Genomic DNA, 21730 nt, shown 5'->3' with positions numbered 1-21730 from the left:
TATGATCAATTACTTTTGGACCAGATTATTCATTGGGGGAAGAAGTATTTTTATAAATATTTATGGGATAAGTGAATATTTTATTCTATTATTGCTTTGCAGTTTTAATTTCATTGTTATTAAGGAATTAGTATATGTAATTTCAACCTTTTAAAAAGACTGTGTCTTATTTTATGATTTATCATCTCCCCTGGAGAATGTTGAGTGTGTGCTTAAGATGACCATAGTTTCTGCTGCTGTTTACTAGAGTTTTTTGTAGATGTCTGTTAACACAGGTCTAGTTTGTTTATGGTGTTGCTCAAGCCTTCAGTTACTTTGTTGAGCTCTCTAGTTTTTAACTGTTTTTAAATAATTCACTTATTTTGCAGACTCAGCTTGCAGGCTTACCTTGAAATTCTGTTTTGAACTCAACTGCTGAGACTGAAGGAGCATTTATAATGATTAAAATTTCCAATGCAGTACCTATTTCTTAGTAAATCTTTAGTTGTAAGGTTAACCAACAGACATACAAACAAAACCCGCTGCTGTTGAGTGGGATTTGACTTATCACAGCCCTATCTATGATAGCGGGCAACTGCTTCTTAAGGTTGCTGAGACTGTAACTCTTTACTGGAGTAGACAGGCTTGTCTTTCTCCTCCTGAAGAGCTGGTGGGTCTGAACCCACCAACTCTGGATACCAGCCCACTCCTTAGCCCACTGTGGTCCTACGGCTCCTTGGTTCCTCCACAGCTGTTCTTATGGCCCATCTGTGATCATACCCATAAATCTTTGTGTGTTATGTACTTATGTTTTATCTTAGTGTAGTTGTAAAACGATGACCAAAAGATTAAATGTAGTACCTTCTTACAGTCTGGTCTCTCAAAAAAGAATATTTTTCTATTTTTATACTAGGTGGGTTAGATATTTCCAACTTTAGTGGATTCTTTCCTGTATTTAGAAAACTGGTTTAAGAGACATTCTAAATATAATAAAAATGAATGTTTTATGTTTCCTCCTTGGTAGAACGAAAAGGGTCTTGGTCAGAGAGGAGGAATTCCAGTATTGTCGGCAGGCGGTCGCTTGAAAGGACAGCAAGTGGAGATGATGCTTGTAACCTGACCAGCTTTCGGCCTGCCACTCTCACCGTGACAAACTTTTTTAAACAGGTGGGGTCTGTCATGTAGGAATCCTGGGGACTGTTGATACACCTTTTATTTCACAATAGAAATTACATGAACTTATGAATTGTGATCTTAATAAAAGTCCAAGAACAAAATATAAAAGATTATTAATATCTGTAAGTAAAAATAATATTTGTATTATGTCTGTTTTACTATTAGGTGTTTAACTGTTGATATTGGCTAATAACACATCAAATCAGTCCTCCACAACTACATCAATTTATTGATAATAATATTTCAGCTCCTTTGAAACATTGATGTTCTGTGAATTTTCTTAATTTGAGTTGGTTGGTACTTATGTCTTTTGTTTTCCATTTTTCTGTCCTAAACCACAGAACTCGTGCTCTATGGGAAAGAGCTATTAAACAAACAAGTTCTTCACCAAGGATATTTTATTCTTTGCAAATCTTTGCTATTTTTCTTAATATTGAGTAAACCCTTTTGTGACATATGGGACATATCTCGCCCAGCAGCCTCTCAGGTTTCTTGGCCTTATCTTAGTTGTAATACGTGCTCTCTCCTGGCACAGAGACCTGCGGAACTTCATGAAGCTGAAGCAGAGGATCGGCCCCTAACATCAGTTTACTTAGGGTGTTTGATTTCTACATAGTAGTATAGAAATTAATATATCCTCAACAACAAATAAATCCCCTTGATTTGGTTTGCCTTCCATTATTAAATTCAAATCAAGATATAATTTGACAATGAAAGACTTGACCATTGTTTTTCAAATATGTCATATATTATTATAAGATTTTTAGTGAATTCTTCCTCCAAAGTACATATTGCAATGAAATGTGCGAAGACCTAGAAGGGAAGAACGAACACCCTTAGCATATCTGAAACGGAAAGAATTCAACAAAAAATTCAAGCCTCGAATTGAAATTTTGAAAGATTCTGTAGGTGAAATATTGAATGATGCAGGAAGCATCAAGAGAAAATGGAATGAATACACAGAGTCACTACCAGAAAGAGCTGGTCAGCAGGACTCATTTCAGGAGGTAGCAAATGAGCAAGAGCCAATGATGCTGAAGGAAGAAGTTCAAACTGCACTGAATGCGTTAGCCATAAACAAGGCTCCAGGAATTGATGGACTACCCATCGAAATGTTTCAGAAAGCTGATGAAGCACTGGGAGCACTCACTCATTGATTCCAGGAAATTTGGAAGACATCTATGACTGACCAACTGACTGGAAGAGATGCATATTTGTTCCCATTCCAAAGAAAGGTGACCCAACAGAATGCTCAAACTATAGAACGATATCATTGGTATCATGCACAAGTAAATTTTTGCTTAATACCATTGAACAATGGTTGCAGTAGTACATTGACAGGAACTAGCAGAAGTTGAGGCCGGATTCAGAAGAGGATGCAGAACAAGGGATATCATTGCTAATGTCAGATGGATCTTGGATCAAAGTAGGGAATACCAGAAAGATGTCTACTTGTGTTTCATTGACTGCAGAGGCATTCGACTGTGTTGAGAAGAATGGGAATTTATGCTCATGAAGAACTTGTACATGGATCAGATGCAGTTGTGTGAAAATCAGGAAAGGTGTGAGTCAGGTTTGCATCCACTCAACATACTTGTTCAATCTATGTGTTGTGCAAATCATCAGAGAAGCTGGATTATATGAAAAAGAGTGTGGCATCGTGATTGGAAGAAAACTTATGAATAACCTGCATTATACAAATGACACCACCTTGCTTGGTGAGAGTTAGGAATAATTGAAGCACTTGCTGATGTTCAAGGATTGTAGCCCTTGGTATGGGTTATAACAATGTAAGGAAGGCCAAACTCCTCACAAATGAACCAAGATGTAACATCATGTTAAATGGAGAAAAGGTGGAAATTTTCAAGGATTTTGTCTTACATGGATCCACAATCAATGCACATGAAAGTTGCAGTCAAGAGATCAAAAGAGATACATTGTTACACATGAACTCTTTAGAGTATAGCATAGCAAGGATGTTACTTTGAGTACCAAGGTGCACCTGACCCAAGCCATGGCATTCACTATTCCATCGTATGCATGTTTTTGAAATATGGTGCTGGAGAAAAATATTGAGAGTACCATGGACTTGTAAAAGGATAAATAGATCTGTATTGGAAGAAGTAAGGCCAGAGTGCTCCTTAGAGGCAAGGCTAGCGGCAAAAATACGAAGACCCTTAATGAGATGGATTGACAGTGGTTGTAACAATGGACCGGGCAAAGGAACAATTGCGAGGATGGTGCAGGACTGTGTAGTCTTTTGTTATACTGTGCATAGGGTTGCTGTGAGCTGGATCTAACTCGATGTCACCTAACAACATACATTAGTAAGGAAATCAGATTATGCTAGAGTAAGACAGGCTGTAAAGTAAATAATATTGGATTGCCATCACAATGGTAAATATTTGAGTGTACCTTTTTGTATTTTCACTTTAGTTGTTTGTGCCCATGCATATATATGTTAATACTGGATTATTGTATAAAATTGATTTCATAGTACAAATTCATCAGAAAAGTATATGTCTGTTTTAAGTGGCTAGATGATTGGAACCCAACAAAAAATAGGAATAACTTATGTTAGCATTAAAAAAACGTTACATGTTTTGGACCACATTAAGAATTAACCCAGTGCCCCCCTGAACAATGAAAAAAGCCTTTTACTACAGCCCATAATCCAGGACAAAGTGTAGGTATCCGCATTGGCATCCTCTTGGATCACTCCCACACTCTCCGAGGGGCGCTATCGCCCTTTTGGGAAGCACTGATTTAGAGTCAACTGATGGAAAACGTCCGACACCCCTGTCTCCACAGCAGCATGCAGACTGGTGTTGGGACAGTGGCACACCGGCGCCTGGGAACATGGGAGCTAACACCAATGAGCCAAAGAAAGAAGAACGTGTTATGAAATTGATTGTGGTGTTGATTGAACTATTGAATTGTATGATTTGTGAATTGGTTTCCAGTAAAACTGTAAAAAAAAAAAATTAACCCCAAGTTCATCTTCTGAGACATTCATCAGCTGTCATTCTAAATAAAGGGAGGAATTCCTGATTTACATAAATACTTACAACTTGAGAGGGCAAGGTTTGAGTGCACTAATAGGTACTAGCAATTGGCAGATAGCAATATACTTGAAACTCTCTTCACTGTTTCAAGTAACATTTATGTACATCTCTTCTGAGAAAATCAAATGGAAATAAAGTAGTTGATAAGCATCTGAAGTGGTAAGAATGTTTTCTTATGGCCAATGGTATTAAAGTATTCCATCGAAGATGTGTATTAATTCTGTACCTCAAAAGAGAGAATATCCTGTTTTAACAACTGATAGAACATTTATTATAATTATGAAGGAAAGTCTTAATGATGACATTCTAGAACCATGATCAGTAAAATTAATTGTATTTTAAAGTATTAATATCACTGGGGAGTTAAAAATAATGCTTCTAAAAATCATAAATTATGTAATAATAATACGATAGAAGAAATCAGTTTCATTTCCTTAGAAGCATACTAGTGAACATTTGTGATAACGACTGGAGGGGGAGCTCATAGGCCTACATATGTTCATTAACAAGGAAGACAAACATTTATGAACATTAAACACTTGAACATAAGCACGAGAATAAGTCTAAATACTAACTCTTGAGTAAAAGAATGATGTCAGTAAGTTCCCAGTTAATTTAGCTGTAAGCAAAGAGGAAAATGCGAACATTAAATTGAAAGCCTACGCTAACCAATCGTGGCTCATTCTTTCTCACTGACGGACTGGAGGTGTTTTCTTTCTGGCGTCAGTATCAGGGTACTTATGCTTTTCTTTCATGAGTGTTTATTTAATCAAGAATTTTGCATTTGATGTGCTTCCCTTTAATTTTGTGAAATTACATTGAAATAGACACATGAAATCAATTGTAAGAAGTTTATTAGGCTGTCACATGTTTTTAAATGAGCTTGCTGTCATCATTTTTCCTTTCGGTGCCTTTCGCTTGGATGTTTTTGCTCGGTTTTAGGGGAGTCTCAGGGACCTTACAGGCATTCCAATGAGGCAGCAAGTAAATCCTTAAGGGTCCCAGTGGGGCACTGTTGCAAGCATTTGGCTTCCGACCAAATGATTGGTTGTTTAAACCCACCAGTCATTTCATGGGAAAAAGATACAGAAGTCGGCTTCCCTGTTGATCGACAGCCTGGGAGAGCCATTGGGTCACAACAGTGTCATCGAGTTGCTATGAGTTGGAATCAACTCGATGGCATTGGGTTTGGTATTGGATTTTTAAGGTCAGTGTATGCTTTTAAAAAACAGATACTACATTGTCAATTTTGTTAAACTTGGATAGCGAAGTAAACTAAGATATAATTATGTTAATTTAACTATTTAAAAATTCTGACCAAATTGTAGGAAGATAGGCATAATTATAAAAAGGGAATGTAAATTCATTTTAAGCCCCCTGTGTTTCTTTTATTTACTACTTCTTCCTGTACCTATGAAACCAGGAAGGAGATCGCCTAAGTGATGAAGATTTGTACAAATTCCTTGCTGATATGAGGAGGCCATCTTCTGTCTTGCGGCGACTAAGACCTATTACAGGTAATTTTAAATGCTAACTAGACATGATTAAAACTGTCACCATGGCAAATATAATGTCTATAATTATGTGTTCATTTTCTTTATCTGGCTGCTATGTTCATCACCAATGTCTTGTCAATCGTTTTATTTACTTTTCTATTATGTGGTTTAGCAGTTTGGCTACGACTTTCAAGATCATTGATAATTTGAGTACTGTATGTCAGAGAAAATAATTCCAGGGTAAAACTATTTTTAGTTGATCATGCTTATATTTAACCTTTGAAACAATTTAACTTTTGAAATGTTTACTTATTCCAAGGGTGAATTCCTCCCTCTGTTTCTTTCATTACCTCTACCCTGCAGTTTATTTTGCTTTCCTGTATTTCCATTCATTCATTCAGTAATTTATTTATGTCTGTATCAGTCATTTTACAGATTTGAGACTTGTAAAATGAAATAACTTAGGAGTCTAAGACAAAAGTGAATTGGTTTCTTTAGCATTATTAGTAAAAATAGGATCAAATAGTCATTAAAACTTTTAACATGGATTTTTGTTATATTTATACTGTCTTTATAATATTATGTTTTAATATGCAGCTCAGCTCAAAATAGACATTTCTCCAGCACCTGAAAATCCCCATTATTGCCTAACTCCAGAGCTGCTTCAAGTAAAACTTTACCCTGATAGTAGAGTTAGACCTACCAGAGAAATTTTGGAATTTCCTGCTAGAGATGTCTATGTTCCAAACACTACTTACAGGTAAGATAGATATTTTAATTTTTGAGAATTGCCAAATAAAATGACAGATATTCTAATATTATAGTAGAACTGGAATGAAAATCTCTAAACATCTTAAGTGATTTTGTTATTGATTTAATTTATTACCATACAATTTAATTTTATTACTAGGTGTCTTATATTAAATATTTACTGTGTTCCTGGTAGAATATTAATTTTGTTCTATACATTATCTTATTTAATCCTTATAATATGACATAGGTGTTACCTACATTTTAGAGGTGCATGAACTGAGACCTAGAAAGGTTACAAATTTTGTTGTGCTTAACAAGTTGAGTGTGGTGAAGATAGTATTTGATTCCTGCTCAGTTGAATTAAAACACTGGAACCCCTAATTACTCTGCCATATTACTTCAAATGTAGATGTTTTGCAAAATCTAGCATTACATATGACTCATTTATATTCCTACATTGTAATTATAATAATATTTAAATCTGTTGAATATATACTACATAGAGAGCTCTAGATACAGAGCTTTTGGGTACAACTTTTCAGGTTGAACATTATGCAACTCCAAGAGGATCATTTATATATTCTAATGAACAGTATTCCCTTGCTTTGTGAATGCTGAAAATTAAATTGAAATGTCTTTTATATAACCAACAGGGTAGCTCAAACATGAGATTCTAAAAGAGAACTCTTGATTTTCATTGTGGACTTTCCTAAGCCAGTATATTTCAGCAACATTTGCCCTGTTCTTCAGGTCAAAGTTGTCGATGTCGTAATGATTTATTTCCTTATCCCTTGCATTTCCTCTGCCAGCTAATTTTGTTGATTTTCGAATTCAATACGTACTATTTCTATTTTTAAAAGTGTAGTGTAAATCTCCATCATCTAGATCAGCACTGTGTTATAGAAATGTAATTAATGAGAATTATATAAACATTGTTAGATGTCATATTAAAAAGTAAGAAGAAACAATCATTTTAAGTTATAAGAAAGGTGAAAAATTATTGATAGGAACTCTTTTTTTTAATTAAATCATTTTTATTGGGGGCTCATACAACTCTTAGCACAATCCTTACATACATCTATTGTGTCGAGCACATTTGTACATTTGTTGCCATCATCACTCTCAAAACATTTGCTTTCTACTTGAACCCTTGATATCAGCTCATTTCACCCTCTTCCTCCCCGCTCCTCACTCCCTCATGAACCTTTGATAATTTATAAATTATTATTGTTTTGTCATATCTTACTCTGTCCAATGTCTCCCTTCACCCACTTTTCTGTTGTCTGTCCCCCACGGAGGAGGTTATATGTAGATCCTTGTAATTGGTTCCCCCTTTCTACCCCACCTTCCCACCACCCTCCAGGTATCACCACTCTCACCACTGGTCCTGAAGGGATCATCTGTCCTGGATTCCCTGTGTTTCCAGTTCCTATCTGTCCCAGTGTACATCCTCTGGTCTAGCCAGATTTGTAAGATAGAATTGGGATCATGCTAGTGGGGGTGGTGGTGGTGAAAGAATTTAAGAACTACAGGAAAGTTGTATGTTTCATCTTTGCTACCCTTCACCCTGACTGGCTCGTCTTCTCCTTGCGACCCTTCTGTAAGGGGGTGTCCAGTTGCCTACAGATGGGCTTTGAGTCTCTACTCTGAACTCACCCTCATTTAGAATGATTATGATTTTTTTGTTCTTAGATCCCTGGTACCTTATCCCTTCGTCACCCCAGGATCACACAGGCTGGGTGCTTCTTTCATGTGGGCTTTGTTGCTTCTGAGCTAGATGATCGCTTGTTTATATTTAAGCCTTTTAGACCCCAGATGCTACATCTTTTGATAGCCAGGCACCATCAGCTTCCTTCACCACCTTTGCTATGCACACATTTGTCTTCAGTGATAATATCGGGAAGGTGAGCACCCACTGAAATTATTTTTTGTTCTTTGATGCCTGATGCCTGATCCCTTCTACACCTCGTGGTCACATAGGCTGGTTTGCTTCTTCCATGTGGACTTTGTTGCTTCTGAGGTAGATGGCTGCTTGTTTACCTGCAAGCCTTTAAGACCCCAGACGCTATATCTTTTGATAACGGGCACCATCAGCTTTCTTCATCACATTTGCTTATGTAAACATTTTTTTCAGTGATCGTGTCGGGAAGGTATGCATCATGGAATGCGAATTTAATAGAACATGTTCTTGCATTGAGGAAGTACTTGAGTGGAGGTCCAATGTCCATCTGGTGCCTTAATACTAAACCTATACATATATGCACGTAGATCTATTTCCCCACCATCGTATATAAATATATTTACATATGTAGCATGCCTGTATTTAGACCTCTAGAAATGCCCTTTGCCTCCTTGTGCTTTCCTCTATTTCCTTTTACTTTAACAGGAACTCTTCTATTGAAAGACCTCAACGCCTGGTATGTGCCTTATACTTACAGTACATCTCAGTTCAGGATAGCCACAGTTCAAATGCTAGTAGCTACCCGGGCTACTTATTTAGACCTGTGTCTGCATAAATATCAAGTACCGGAGAGCTCGAGCTTTAGCACCTTAATTTATAAGGTCTACTGCTTCTTTCCTCCAGTTCCTTACTCTTCTTTGCATTCATTGTTCTACTGTTTATTTCATGTCATTATGAACTGTGATTGCCTTTTGTCTTCCTTATTTGAATATAATTAAAGAACAGTGATTTATTTTTATGATTCTATTTCTACCATTTACTCGTATCCTAGCATATAGAAGACACAATTAAATACTTATTTTAATGAGCAAAGAATGAAAAAATATATCCAAAAAGATGTTGAATTATGTTTTATTGACCGAGTAGGCATCTGCGTGTATCATAAAAGTTATGGCTAACTGAAGAATGGGAATTTCTGAATACGTAATTGTGTTCATGTGGAATCAGTATGTGGGTCAAGAGACAGTCATTCTAATGAAACAAAAATACTATATGGTTTCAAAAAGAATTGGTATGTGGTAGGGTTGAGTTTTTATCTTTCACTTCAAATTTGTGTTTTCCCTCCAAGGCACAAAAAATACACTTTTTTTGGAAGTCACTGTAATGAGATTTAGATAAGTATATCACTGATAGAATTTTCTGTAGACATCTAATTACAGAGATGTTTAAATACATTTTGTGTTAATGTATAAACTGGAACCCTAGTAGTGGTACTTTTTGGTTTACCCTCTTAAATGAATGCAGCAAAGTTGCAAATTACAAGTTTAACACAGAAAAATTAGTGTTTATATGCTAGCAATAAGCAATTTGAAAAGCAAATTCAGAAAAAATGTCATTTACAAAAGCACTCGAATAAAATTTCTAGGAATGAGCTGATCAAGGGGATGGAGTTGTGTACTGAAAACTACAAAAAAATTACTGAAAGAATTTTAAAATACCTAAATAAATGGAAAGATAGCCTATATTCAAAATGGTCAATATATTCAGTGCCAAAATATTGATAGACTTTTCCAGAGATGGGACAGCTTATTCACAAATTTATATGGAATTGCAAGGAGTTTCCCCAACCAGAACAATAATAAAACAATGACAAAGTTGCTGGAGTATTTACAGTATATATTCGTGTATAAGCCGAGTTTTTTAATACATTTTTTTATGCAGTTTTGTGGTAAAATTAGGTGCCTCTGCTTATACTCAGATCGGCTTATACCTGAGTATATACGGTATACTTTCTGAATTTTCGAGTTTTTATGAATCCACAGTAATAACAGATTGGTACTCGCATAAAAATGGAATTGTGATTTCAGAAATGAACTCATTTTTCTATAGCTGATTGATATTTGACCAAGGTATCAATATTGTTCAATGGCAAATGACGAGTTTCTCAATCAACAGCACATTTTCTCAATCAATAGAGAATACAACTGTATTTTCACTTACAGAAAATGATGTTAAATCCAGCTTGTACCGTATCCAAAATTGATCTCAAAATGGTTCAATGATTTAAATATTAATGCTAAAATTATCAAATTCTTAGAAGAAAACAAAGGGCTAAATCTTTACGCCTTAGATTTGGTAACAGATTCTTAGATGTGATATCAAAAGCACAAATAAGAAAAAAAGGATAGGTTGGACATCATCAAAATTAAAACATTGGCGAATCAAAGGGACACTATCAAGAAAATGAAGAGACAACACAGTGGAACACAATACTTGTATTTATGTATTTGATAGTGTCAGTATTATAAATATACAAAGAACTTAACAACTCCACAATAAGTGAACTCTTTCGAGATCTTCTGATAGGCTCTTCTCCCCTCAGTTCAGCATTGATAGTTTTGCTAGGTACCAATTTGAAGTTGTAAATTAATAGATATATCTCAAAAGAGGACCTATAGGTGTTTAGTAAGTATAATGAAAAAATATCCATTATTAACAATTAGATGGAAATAGCAGTACTGTGCCACTTCACCTTCACTTAGATGAGTGTTATCAGAAACACTGAAACATAACAATTGCTAGCAAACGTGTAGAGACATTGGAGCCCTTGTTTATCTTGGTGGGAATGTAAAATGGTGCAGGGACTCTGGATAACGGGTTAGTAGTTCCTCATAAAGTTAAGTGGAGAATTATTATATGACCCACCAATCCCACTGCTAGGTACATACGTAAAGCAATCGAAAGCAGAGCCTCAAAGGAATAGGTATACATCATTGTTCATGGCAGCATTATTCACAGTAACTAAATGCTGACAATGACCCAATGTCCATCGAGAGTTAAATTGATAAAACTATATTTTCAACCACAAAAGCCAATAAAGGTTTAATATGTGTTACAGTATGATGAGACATAAAATCATTATTTTAAGTGAAATATGCCAGACACAAAAGTAGAATGGTTGTACAATTCCACTTATATGAAGTACCTTGCATAGGTGAATTCACAGAGACAAAATAGATTTAGAGGTTCTCTAGTGTCAAGCAACCTAATAAGGTAAGCGTCAAGTCCTCACTTTCAGTAAATAAGGTTGTGCCATCTGTGAATCGCAGGTTAACAAGCCTTCATCCCCTCCTAATGCATTCTGTTCCGCTTTGGTGATGATTTCCTTAGTGTACAGGTTGAATACGTATGGTGAGATGATACAGCCCTTATGCACCCTTTCTCAGTATTCCCTTGCCCTGTCTGCACAGCTCACTCTTGATCCATGCACAGTGTTTGCACGAGCCCAACGAAGTGCTCTGAATCCCTGTTTTTCTCAAGGTTATCCAGAGTTTGTACTGATCCACACATTCACATGCCTTACCTCAGTCAATAAAACACAGGTCCACATCTTTCTGTTTTCCCTGCTTTCAGCCACGATCCATCTGGTGATATCCCTGATAAAGGCTAATCATTAATGATATCATTGCCTTTATTAGATTACATTTACCCATGCATTGCACAACTTGAGAGAGGTTTGTTTAGAAAACATGACAGTGCTGGGCTTTGTAAGTATAATTGAATAAAAGAATGATTTAAAAGAGAAGTTACCAAAGTCAATATTGGCCTAATTTGCATTATTATTTGGGCCTTCAATGGCCACGGAATCTGAAAAACCAAATCACATAGGTTGCTTATTTTACTTGTTAATTGCTATCAAGTTGGTTTTCAGTCTTAGTGACGGTTACAAGCATGCTGATTGGTTGTTTGCAGCACCGTTTGCTAGGCCAATAGGTTATTCGACCATTCTGAACTTCATAACACCTGTGGCTGTAGTCCCCATGCTGGAGGGCAGCATCTGCTCAGGAAGGGGAAGAGCTTGCAGTGCAGATCTAGTGATAGTGGAGGGTATGAATTAGGCTACACTCTTTGTTTAATGGATGTCTTGGTTACAGGAGCGCTGGTGGTGTAGTGGTTATCAGTTTGGCTGTGATCGGCAAGGTCGTAGTTCTCTTGTTCTGCAAGAGAAAGACAGATTTCTACTCTCACGAAGAGTTAGAATCTCAGAAACTCCCAGCGGCAGCTCTCCTATGTCCTCTAAGGTTGTTATGAGTCAGCATTGACCTCAGGCAATGAGTTTAGTTTCTGTTATTTGTAATGAATGTAAGGAATGATATGCTACAGGTGACAGGCAAGCTGCGTCTGGAGTAGCCTTTAAGAAAGCCAAGCTGATGAAGGTTAGCAGGAGGCCAGTGCCTGCTGGAAACATCCTGCCAGAGGCATCAGGTTGTTGTGCCTAAAATACAAATATAATACAGATTTTTATGTTTGGGTATCACTGAAAAGCTGCAGCGTTATATACTATTGCACTGTTGGTGCTCAGCGTAGCCAAGGGACCTTCCCTGGAATGGATCTGCACAGAATAGAGGGGGAAATACTGATAGGATTCACCTGCGAGTAATTGTATGTAGGATTCCCTGCATTGCCATCCAGTTGTGTATAAAATGAGATTTCTTTTTAGAAGTAGGGTTTATGATCTCGTCACTGGCAAGAGTGGAGTGTGTCTTCTGTACCTAGTATCTGGCTTACTGCTGCCTGGCCTTTGGATTTTTAAACTGAACAGCACTCCCCACTACATCAGACGTTTTCTTAAACTTGCTTGAGTTTCTTTGAGAAGCCGCGATTTCTCAGAAAGAAGCTCAAGGAAGGGATGGGGAAAATGGAGCTGAATAGCATCATGGAAGAGTTGGGCTTTTGGGGCATCACCAGTCCCCAATTCCTTGAGACTAGTCTGGAATTCTCCTGAAAGAGATTATTACCAAAGAGTATTTTAGGATAAGCTGAAATGTCTGGTAATGCACAACAGTGATCATTATATAAATCTGTATGTGTACATTTCCCCAGTGAATGATATTAAAAAGTAGAATAAAGCTGACACTAGGACTTTTGTAGGCTTCTGTGTGGTGATGATCTCATGAGCTGCACATGTAACCAATATGAGTGTCCCTGTTTTATAGAAGACACATAGACTCTGGAGCTTCTGATTTTAATATAAAGAAACTAGTAATTTAATCCTTTTATGTAAATAAATATATAACTTCAGCTGTAAATTAATAATAAACAAGTGTTTTCAAAAACTTTAAATTTATTTAATAAAAACAAATTAAATTAAAGTACTACCTTTTAGAAAGCTTTCGTTATTTTTTCTAATAAACCCCTGAAAATTGGAAGCAAACTGTTAATATGAAGCTGTTGGTTTCAAAAGAGTTCTTTTTCCAAAATGTTTGCTTCAATCGAGTCTGTTCTAAATCTTCATTTTTCATACAATTTTAATTCTTTCCTCATGGGATACTTTGCAGTACACTCAGCTTTCTTAGAAAGATTTGCTTGGCAACGATTTACGAACACCTGTCTTTTAAAGCATTGTTGCTCGGTGCCTTCAGGTTGGTTCTGACGCATAGCGACCACACAGCCCAGTGAAGCACAGGTGGCCTGCGCTGGTCTCCTCTGGGGGCTCCAACATAATCGAGAATCCGCAAATCCCTGTTTGGCAATTTGTGACTTAAGCTGCAACTAAAGCTAATTAACATTTGCATATTTAAAAACCCAATCATTTTCATACTTGGTTGCTAATGATTTCTTATATAGGATTGACTCAGGAGGGCCTCGGTTTTAAACTACTCAGTGGGGTTTGTGGGGGCATACAGGTAAATAAATGGTAGCTTCTCATAATTAGGAAATGAACGACATAAAGCCAAACATAGAGTTTATTTATATTGAATGTTTGCTTTGCCAAGAGAATATTTATTGTTGTTAACAGAGTATAATAGAAAAATGAATAGCACAATTGTTAATTAAGCTCGTGAAATAAAAAAATCCTTGTTGAGGAAACCATCCTTTATGAAATACACAGAGCCATTTGAAAGTTAGTTAATAGAATGTGTGTACTGTCACTGGTGTTCCTAAATGTTACATGACCATGCCTGCTCATTTTAGCTGTAATAGGTCAAGGTTCATCTAAATAAGCAAATACTTAGGTATACTGACATCAGTGTTAAGAGTTCTGTCACAAAGCACATGATATTCTTGGCAGTATTGTTATTTCTTGGGTTAGCTTTTTACCCAACAGTAGCCTAAGTTGTAATCACCTATTGAACTTTTGTATCTTTATTTTTTTATTCAGTTTTGGAATGATCTAACAATATGGTGCCACTAAAAATGTAATAATGAATTTAGTGGGTCAGATCTCATGACTATTTCTGAGAGGAACAAAGTGAAACAATATAATTGGTTTTGATTTGGACCTTAGCCTTTAGGATTATGTACCCATACATTTAATACTCTAAACTAAATCACTTATGTGTACATTAATTTGAATATAATTTTAAACATTCTATTACAGAAAATTACTAAATATATAAAACTTTGGAAAGAATGGAAAATTAACCCTTGTCATTCTGGTATCATCTGCTTTCCCTATTTTATTTATCTCTTTATTTGTTTTGATAATATTTTAATATAAAGCTTGGACAACGTCCCTTATAAAGCCTTTAGTTTATATCTCTAACCGGTAAGGACTTTAAAAGTATTTGCAGTAGATGACCCCTTCAGGACCAGTGGTGAGAGTGACGATTCCTGAGAAGGTGGGGTAGAAAGGGGGAACTGATTACAAGGATCTACATATAACCCCTCCCTGGGGGATGGACAGCAGAAAAGTGGGTGAATGGAGATGTAGGATAGTATAAGATAAGACAAAATAATTATGAATTATGAAGGGTTCATAAGGGAGAGAGAGTGGGGAGGGAGGGCGAAAAATGAGGATCTGATATTAAGGGCTCAAGTAAAAAGCAAATGTTTTGAGAGTGATGATGGCAACAAATGTACAAATGTGCTTGACACAATGGATGTATTTATGGATTGTGATAAGAATTGTATGAGTACCCAATAAAATGATTTTTAAAACAAACAAACAAAATATATTTGCGGCAATAACAGTTCAAGTGTTTTATTATCTCTTTATAACTTTATCATATATCACTTTTCTCTTGAAGTACTTCCATAAGTTTATTAGGTACACTGGATTTATTTTCCCTCCAATTTTTGTTCTACAAACAGTTTGGTGAAAACAGACAGACATATGCTGTTTCTATACTGACATGAAAGCCATGTTTCTTAAACTAAGTTATTATATAATGGTAGGTCTCCTTTTGCAACGATAGTGTTTGTTTTTACCATGGCACCCATTAGCAATTACATGAATTATGATCTTACGTTTTGAAGTAGCTGCTTCAAATTGATAAAATTAAAGCATAAGAAATGTTAAAAGAAAGTATATTGAATGAATAAAAGGAAAAGAAAACATTGAATGAGTAATACCAAATAATCATTGAACCAAGTTGTGATATCTGTATTTATTAATGAGTTAACACGATCTGGCTGCAGATCTAAAAAATAGTACGTTTTCCAAGTAAAAAGCATGAACAATAGTCTGAGCTATCTACAAAATCCTTCTTTTTGGTGTATTATGGAAGGGGTTATAGGAAAATGATTTATGCCTGTGCAGTATAGCCTCAAGTACTGTTAATACTACTGTTTCTTTTCCTGTATTCATAATTTCAAGAAATCTAAATTTTGACTGAACATTAGGAATAATTAAGGAGGTTTAAAAATTTTTCCCCATTATTCAAATTTATGATCTTCGAATTTAAAGAGTATTGGTCTGTCATTTCTCATTAATTTCTTAGGCTATTGTTATGGATACTGCCGTTTCTGGTTTTGCTAAAGATATGCCACTTGGTTCTAGGTTAACTACAGACATTGTTGAATTGAGAGCTCTCCTCCTAAATATGACATAGCCATTTAGTAGTTTTTAGTTAGGGGTTTGGACTGAAGTTGAGGAAGTCTTATGTCATCGTCCTAGACAAATGAAAAGCGAGCTCCTTATTACCAAGTTGATTTCCAGGACAGGGTAGTTCTACTGTGGGTTTCTGATAGTGTAACTCTATCCAGGAGTAGAAATCCTCATCTGAACTGCTGATCCTGTGGTCAGCAGCCCCGTGTGTAGCTCACTGTGCCACCAGGGCTGGATCATCCCCACGGGGGAGGGTTGTATCATCCCCCCTCACCCCAGGGCTGTATCATCCCGCTGGGGGAGGGGGACAGTTCCAGGGATAGGAGCAAACCATGAGGAAGGCAGTTTAGTACCCATGCCCTGACAATGAAGAGGTCTTGAGGGCTCAGTGGTTAAGCTCTTAGCGACTGACTTAAAGGTCAGTGGTTCTGTACAGGAGGACGATGTCCATGTTTGTGCAGTCTCAGAAGCTCCATGAGGCATTTCTCCTCTGACCTACAGGTCACTCTGAGTTGGAATTGACTTGGCAGCAATAGATTATGCTGAGAATTATTAACATAGCCATTCAGTTTCAGGTTGGAAGAAGTATTTAAGGATCTTGGTTGTTAAATGAAAGGTTGGAAATTTGCTTCTTCGCCCCAGAAAAGCAGGGTCTGGTAATCACTTCAGAACAACTACCCATTGAAAAGCCCGGGTAGCACTTGTACTGTTTGGAATTAATTCAAGGCAACTGGTTGGGGGACCTGAGAATCACAGTATTTTTCACAGGGAAGCATTTGCATAGATTCTTACTCAGTCTAAGAGGAACTTGAAGAGTGGTGCCCAAGATCCAAGAATATACATTTGTTTAGAACAGATAGCATTTAAATACGGCATCTGACTTGATACAGACAGAAACTCCAGGAAGTTGATAAGGCTTGGCGCTCGGGATTGTTACCGTCATTATGTACTATTATTATTTCACGTACTGGGTATGGAAATTGATGCCTGATGACTTTTTGAAGATAAATTATTATAACTTTTTATTTAGGATTGTAGTTCAAATAGTTGCAAATATTTTGTTGTGTTACATGTTGGTCAGGCTAAGCTTATACATTTTGAAAAACATTTTAAAAATGAAATACTTGGTCTTATTTGTATTTTAAGTTTTTAAAAAATGTTTGAAACATTTTATGAAGACTTATTATGAGAGATTGTTAATCCTACTTTCATGACCTTGAACTACATACACATTTCACTGCAATTGAGTAATTTTTTCCCAATTGGTTTGCCATGAAGATACTTTGGACTTTGATTAAAGGCTCTGCTGTTGGGTCATCTTCTTTTCAGTTTTCACAACCACTGTGTAGTACACATAGCCATGCAGTTCTGTGATGCTAGTAATGAGGAAAAAAACAAGGAAGTTTGATTATTCTAAAATAAAATTCAATGTAAGAATACAAGTTTTGAGTAAATTTTATAAAGAAAGCAGATAGTAAGTACTTCATAAATATAAAGAATATATTTTTGAGTAATAAGAGTAAATTGATTTCTGAGTTGTGCTATTAAGAATTAAAGATTAGGAAAATAAGTTCGCTCTAGGATGATAATGTATTTGTAAAATAATAAAATAGTGATACAAATATGAAATGAGTATATTTTATAAATTTTAACATACTGCTGCTGAATAAACTCTTGGTGTAGAAATTTTCCAGCAAGTAGCTTAACTTTGATGCTCTTAGATTTCCTCATTATTTTTCAAAGCTTTAATTTTTACGATTTGCAGAGTACTTTTCTCACTTTATTTTTCAATTACTGAGTGAAATTTGAGGTGTGGAGACTACAGTTGGGTGAGGAAGGGGCTAGTGTTTACATTTGAATAAATACAAGTATCAACGTGTGGGGAAGCATTCTAGGTTAGTGGTATAGCAAATATAGAATCCTCTACCATCGAGTTGGATTCTGCCTCATGGTGACCCTGGAGGATAGAGTCGAACTGTACCACAGGGTTTCCAAGACTTAATCTTTCCGAGAGCAGCTGACCTCCTCTGTTCTGCAGACCAACTGGTGAATTTGAGCTGCCAGTCTTGTATTGTAGTTAGGCTAACAATGAACCCGTGGTGCCTCCAGAGCTCCTTGAGGAAAGCATTGAGGGGACATTTAATTTAGATCATTTGGACTACAGCAGTGTATTTGGGTAAGGCGAATAGGATCAGATATGAGAGAACGTTGACTACTTGGGTTTTGTTGTGTGGGACTAACTCTCGGCAGTCGTATGATGGCACGCCCCTCTGTGTGGAATGTGCACGTCCAGAGGCTAGTCATGGTCCTCCTTACAGGAGCTTGACCTTTTAGCAGATTCTGGTGGGAGTAGAAAACAATTTTAATTCAACTGTAAGATTTAGATACGATTATAAAAGAAATTCGTGTGTATGATGAGCCTTTCAGTCTGTTATTCTAGAACTTGTAAAGATGTATTTTCATTTTCCACAACTCTCAAGTCTTCTTCCGCAAACATGCTTGAAATAGTATGTCGTCACTGTAAGTATGCTTTAGGAAGATTGAGGATGGCGAGAGGTAAAATGAGAAGGCCAGATAGGGGACTGTTAGTAAAATATGGGTTTAAGTTTTCGGCAGTAGAAATGGAGTTAAAGATTAGAGAGCATTTTGAAGAATGATTGTATTACACTTGGTGTTGATGCATTAAAGTTGGTTTACAAAGTGAAAAGTCAGAGACGTCTTTTGGAAAATAAAAAAAAGAAATGTCTCTCGGTTTTCAAGTTTCGGTGATAAGGCGATTCATCTTTATAATGGAGAAGGGTGTGAGAGGATAGAGCAGAGATTCTGAATTTGAGGAAACTACATAGGACATGAGGTAGCACAGATGAAGCTGTCTGCTTCTGTAAATAAGTAGTCTTAGAACCCACTTATAGGGTCTCTATGAGTCAGGACTCACTCAATGGCAGTGGGTTTTAGTGGGTGTAGGATATCAAAAGGAGTTCTGTTGGTGCATTGGGTTTCACCTTTGGGCTGCTAACTGAAAGGCTAGTGGTCCAGACTCAGGAGCATCTCCACCAAGAGAGATGTGGCAGTCTGCTTCCATGAAGATTCACAGTCTAATAAAACCCATAGTGAGCAGTTCTTCCCTGAACTGTAGGGTTGATATGAGTCGGAATTGATTTGATGGCCCGGAATTTGGTTTTGAGTTAAAGGATATCAAAGAAGACATTACAGGTAGGCAGTGTAAGAATGAGAACCGGAGAGAACTGAGATCCATATATACATTTAGAAACTTTATTTGTGGAAATTAGATGAATTCATGAGAGAAGACAATATTTCTTGAGGGTCAGTGTTGAAGAGATGATTGAAGATTATGCCTGCAATACTGAATAGGAGTAGAAAATAGTATAGTAGTATTTTAAAAGACTTAGTACGTAAGATGAAGTTTGAGACATGGAGATTGTCATTAGTAGTTAGTGACTTTAAAAGACCACTAGATCTGACAGTGAGTCACTGCTAAAGTTGGCATACATATAGCAAAGTAGTAAGAAGAAAAGGAGCAATTTTGTGAAACTTGAAAGAAACATTCTTTTTTTTTTCAACCAAGTTTTCCATTTGAGCTTTATATTAGAGGACAATTATTTTAGTATTCATAAAGCAAAATATATTGTATATGAATTGGGGAAAAATTGAAACAGGAAGCAGTTGGTATATTAAATAGCAAATTAATTTGCCTTTGAATGGTACCATTAAAAAAAAGTTGCTATTCAGGTGCTAAAAATCTAAATTTTGATAATTGGGGGTGATGACTTGGACAATCATAGCCTATTTTTGCTTTTATTCTTTTGTCCTTTTCTGGAACAAAACTATTATTTCTGTATGATCTGCATACATAAACTATATATATATATATATATATATATATATGAATTACTAAGGCCAAAACTTCTAACTCACAATGGCCCTGTAAATCTTTATGGAAGCAGACCACCTCATCTTCTGTGGTGTGACAGGTAGATTCTAACCAAAGGCCTTTCACTTGACAGTCAACCACTTAAGGATTGGGCCATAAGGGCTCTTTTATGTGTGATTCTGAACCTGGTGGTTCTGAGCTCCTTTTTTTTTTTTAATGTGTCTTTTAAAACATTTTATTGCTAGTTTTCTGAGCTGCTTTTTATATATGACAGATACATACAACAGAATATGTACAGTGTAGCAACGTTGTACTTATGTACAGTGTAGCAACGTTGAAACATACGTTTCCTAAATGCTCTAGTTCCTAAATGCTTCCTCCCTGTCCCCCACCCACCACTATCATGATCCCAATTCTACATTACAAATCTTGCTAGACCAGAAGATGTACACTGGTACAGATAGGAACTGGAAACCCAGGGAATCCAGGACAGATGATCCCTTCAGGACCAGTAGTGAGAGTGGTGATACTGGGAGGGTGGAGGGAGGGTTGGGTGGAAAGGGGGAACTGATTACAAGGATCTACATATAAACTCCTCCCTGGGGGATGGACAGCAGAAAAGTGGGTGAAGGGAGACTTCAGACAGTGTAAGATATGACAAAATAATAATTTATAAATTATCAAGAGTTCATGAGGGTGGGGGAAGCGGTGAGGGAGGGGGAAAATGAGCTGATACTAAGGGCTTAAGTGAAGAGCAAGTGTTTTGAGTATGGTGATGGCAATGAATGTACAAATGTGCTTTATACAATTGATGTATGTATGGATTGTGATGAGTTGTATGAGCAATAAAAAGATTTTTAAAATACAGAATGTATATCTGATATATGTGATAATTTGACATAATGCTGGGTATTATTGACCAAGATGAATCACACTATATAACTTAAAACATTATATTCGAAGAACTTGGTTCAACTCAACATTTTAGCTTTAAAAATTATTTTTTAAAGTCAGTAATAATTATAATTATTGAAGATTATTATAGATAATAAATTATAAACAATTTAATCTTAGATTTTAAAACGCTAAATGAATTTAAATTTCTGTAAGGGACTTAGTATTTATTGAATTTTAAAACATTATACCGACATGTCTGCCAGGCTATTAAGATATTCAATAACTTGTGATGATTGATTTCATAGTGCTTGGAGAAGTACCCAGAAGTATTGGACTCACAATCATGGGAATCAATTATTATTTGACATTAACTAGAAACTATAAATACATTTTTTAATTTATTCTGAAAAGACCCCTTTAAAATTTAGCTTTACTAGTGTTAAAACATGTATAAAATACATACAGTATAGATAAGTTAACAAATACGTTCACAGTAGTAACACTTGATATTAAAGTCAATATGAAAATCATCATCATCATCTGCATTTGTTTAAAAAATCATGACCCCCCCCAAAAATAATCATGACCCTATTTCAGTTCAATACAGTATTTTATCCAGCTTTATTTTGGTTTCATAAATATGATTTATTATGTCTGATTTTTTTAAATGAATATGTTATAAAAAAGCAACTTTATTTTCCAATTTAAAAGAAAATATCTAAAAGTTTATCGACAGGTTGA

General features: G+C 36.0%; 1 protein-coding gene across 7 annotated transcripts in view; it reads left to right on the top strand.

The window, feature by feature from the left end:
- Positions 1 to 21730, top strand: part of DOCK7 (dedicator of cytokinesis 7) — a 223108-nt gene that overhangs the window by 67427 nt on the left and 133951 nt on the right. For all 7 annotated transcript variants that reach the window (XR_012785763.1, XM_075557038.1, XM_075557029.1 and 4 more), the window contains exons 12-14: positions 1004 to 1146; positions 5644 to 5737; positions 6314 to 6476. Coding sequence is in view for 6 of the 7 variants with exons in the window: in XM_075557038.1 (XP_075413153.1) it covers positions 1004 to 1146; positions 5644 to 5737; positions 6314 to 6476 (400 nt within the window). In the remaining variant the exon portion in view is untranslated. The remainder of the gene's footprint in view (positions 1 to 1003; positions 1147 to 5643; positions 5738 to 6313; positions 6477 to 21730) is intronic.

Source organism: Tenrec ecaudatus, chromosome 1 (assembly GCF_050624435.1).
Source record: "Tenrec ecaudatus isolate mTenEca1 chromosome 1, mTenEca1.hap1, whole genome shotgun sequence".
Classification (NCBI taxonomy): Eukaryota; Metazoa; Chordata; class Mammalia; order Afrosoricida; family Tenrecidae; genus Tenrec; species Tenrec ecaudatus.
Note: the sequence above shows the minus strand (reverse complement) of the source record. Positions and strands in the feature narration are given on the sequence as shown.